This window comes from Gavialis gangeticus, unplaced genomic scaffold (assembly GCF_001723915.1).
Source record: "Gavialis gangeticus isolate Ggan-Ray unplaced genomic scaffold, GavGan_comp1, whole genome shotgun sequence".
Lineage (NCBI taxonomy): Eukaryota > Metazoa > Chordata > Crocodylia > Gavialidae > Gavialis > Gavialis gangeticus.
The window spans coordinates 129877196-129878591 of NW_017729032.1; the positions used below are offsets into that span (position 1 = coordinate 129877196).

At 39.9% G+C, this 1396-nt stretch overlaps 1 protein-coding gene across 2 annotated transcripts in view; it reads left to right on the top strand.

Moving 5' to 3' along the window:
* BIVM (basic, immunoglobulin-like variable motif containing) overlaps window positions 1–1396 on the top strand; it is a 38440-nt gene that overhangs the window by 18930 nt on the left and 18114 nt on the right. For both annotated transcript variants that reach the window (XM_019524381.1, XM_019524382.1), the window contains exon 3: window positions 1235–1361. In XM_019524381.1, coding sequence (XP_019379926.1) covers window positions 1235–1361 — 127 coding nt within the window. The remainder of the gene's footprint in view (window positions 1–1234; window positions 1362–1396) is intronic.

The window sequence follows — 1396 nt, forward strand, 5'->3', positions numbered from 1 at the left end:
TTTTCAAGAGGGGCACAGTGTTTGCTCTCTTTTAGTCCCCTGGTACCCCACCTGTCTCCCACAACTTTGTAAATATTGCCAAGAGTTGCATAATCCAGACTGTGTTTCTGTGCATCAGGGCGATGTACATGTTTTTATTATTTATACTTTATTGATTTTACATTTTTGGTGCTTTTAAATGTAGATTTCAATCCTATGTTAGCTCTAAATGGATTTATTTTTCAAAGGGGAAAAATTGCTAGTGTTCATTTTTAATTTGATGCATCTACCCTGGTAAAACTGCTGAATAGTTCCTGTGGGAATACGGGCAAGAAGAAAATGAAATTTTATAATACAATTATGCTTTGAGGATGTCAAAATTTCCCTGAAGAAACTGTGCATGTGTTTTTAATCTTCTTAAATGGTTAGGGAAACTGTTTTTGAATGATTAGGAAAATTGTCTTTCTTAGGTCTGTGGACATATCTAGACCATAAACGTACTATTTTTCCTGGAAGAGAGTGTATAGAGGTTTCTGGCTCTTCTGCAAGAAAGTTAAGTCACCCAACCAAGAACATCTCTCTTCTCGCACACTAATTGATTGTTGTATGCTTCTCTTGGGTGGTAAGGACTAACAGTATCTCACAGTGCACTCTAAGAGGGAAGAAGAGAGAGCATTGGCTTCAATTGTCTGCCCAGGGGCAAGCTGTTAGCCCTGTGGGGACTCTGCTGTGGATTTCTCCAGTCCCTGAAGAGATCTGGATTACCCCAGGTCTTTGCAAGGAAAGGACATTTCCCCCTAGGCTGGGAGCATTCCTCTACAAAGATTCAAGGTGTATCTGCTTCCTATTTCCTGCCGGACTGAGGACCTGAACTCCACTGCCTCTGTCTCCTGCCCCATGCATCCCTCCAAGGTGACCAAGAGGGGTGCATAGAATGGGGACCATTCTCCCATGAGTGAAACCATCCCAGGTTTACTGAAAAGTATGGGGTGATTGAGTTCTGATTCCAGATCTTAGAACTGTGTGCCTGTCATTCATGTGTTGTATGGCAGGAGGTGTAGTTGTTGAGATTGGAGATTAGATCCCATTCTGCCTTTAAATGGACACCTGACAACATCAGCGATCGTCATTACTGTGCATAGTATTGTCTTTGTTAAGGGTACATTGAATTCCCTAACAAGAAGGAATTTAAAAGGGTATGATTAGTGGTACCTTGCATATTAAATGTTTTGCTACTTCTAACACTTCTTTTCAGGCAATATGAAGAAACAAGTAACCAAAAAAAAATCCTCAGACAAAAAAAGCAAGCAAAACAAGGAGTGTTCTCATTATTCTACGTTTGAGGAAGTAAAGCAGCGGAAAGTGCTAGACCTCAGGAGATGGTAGTATTTTTTTTTTTTTTTTTTTTTTTTAAAAA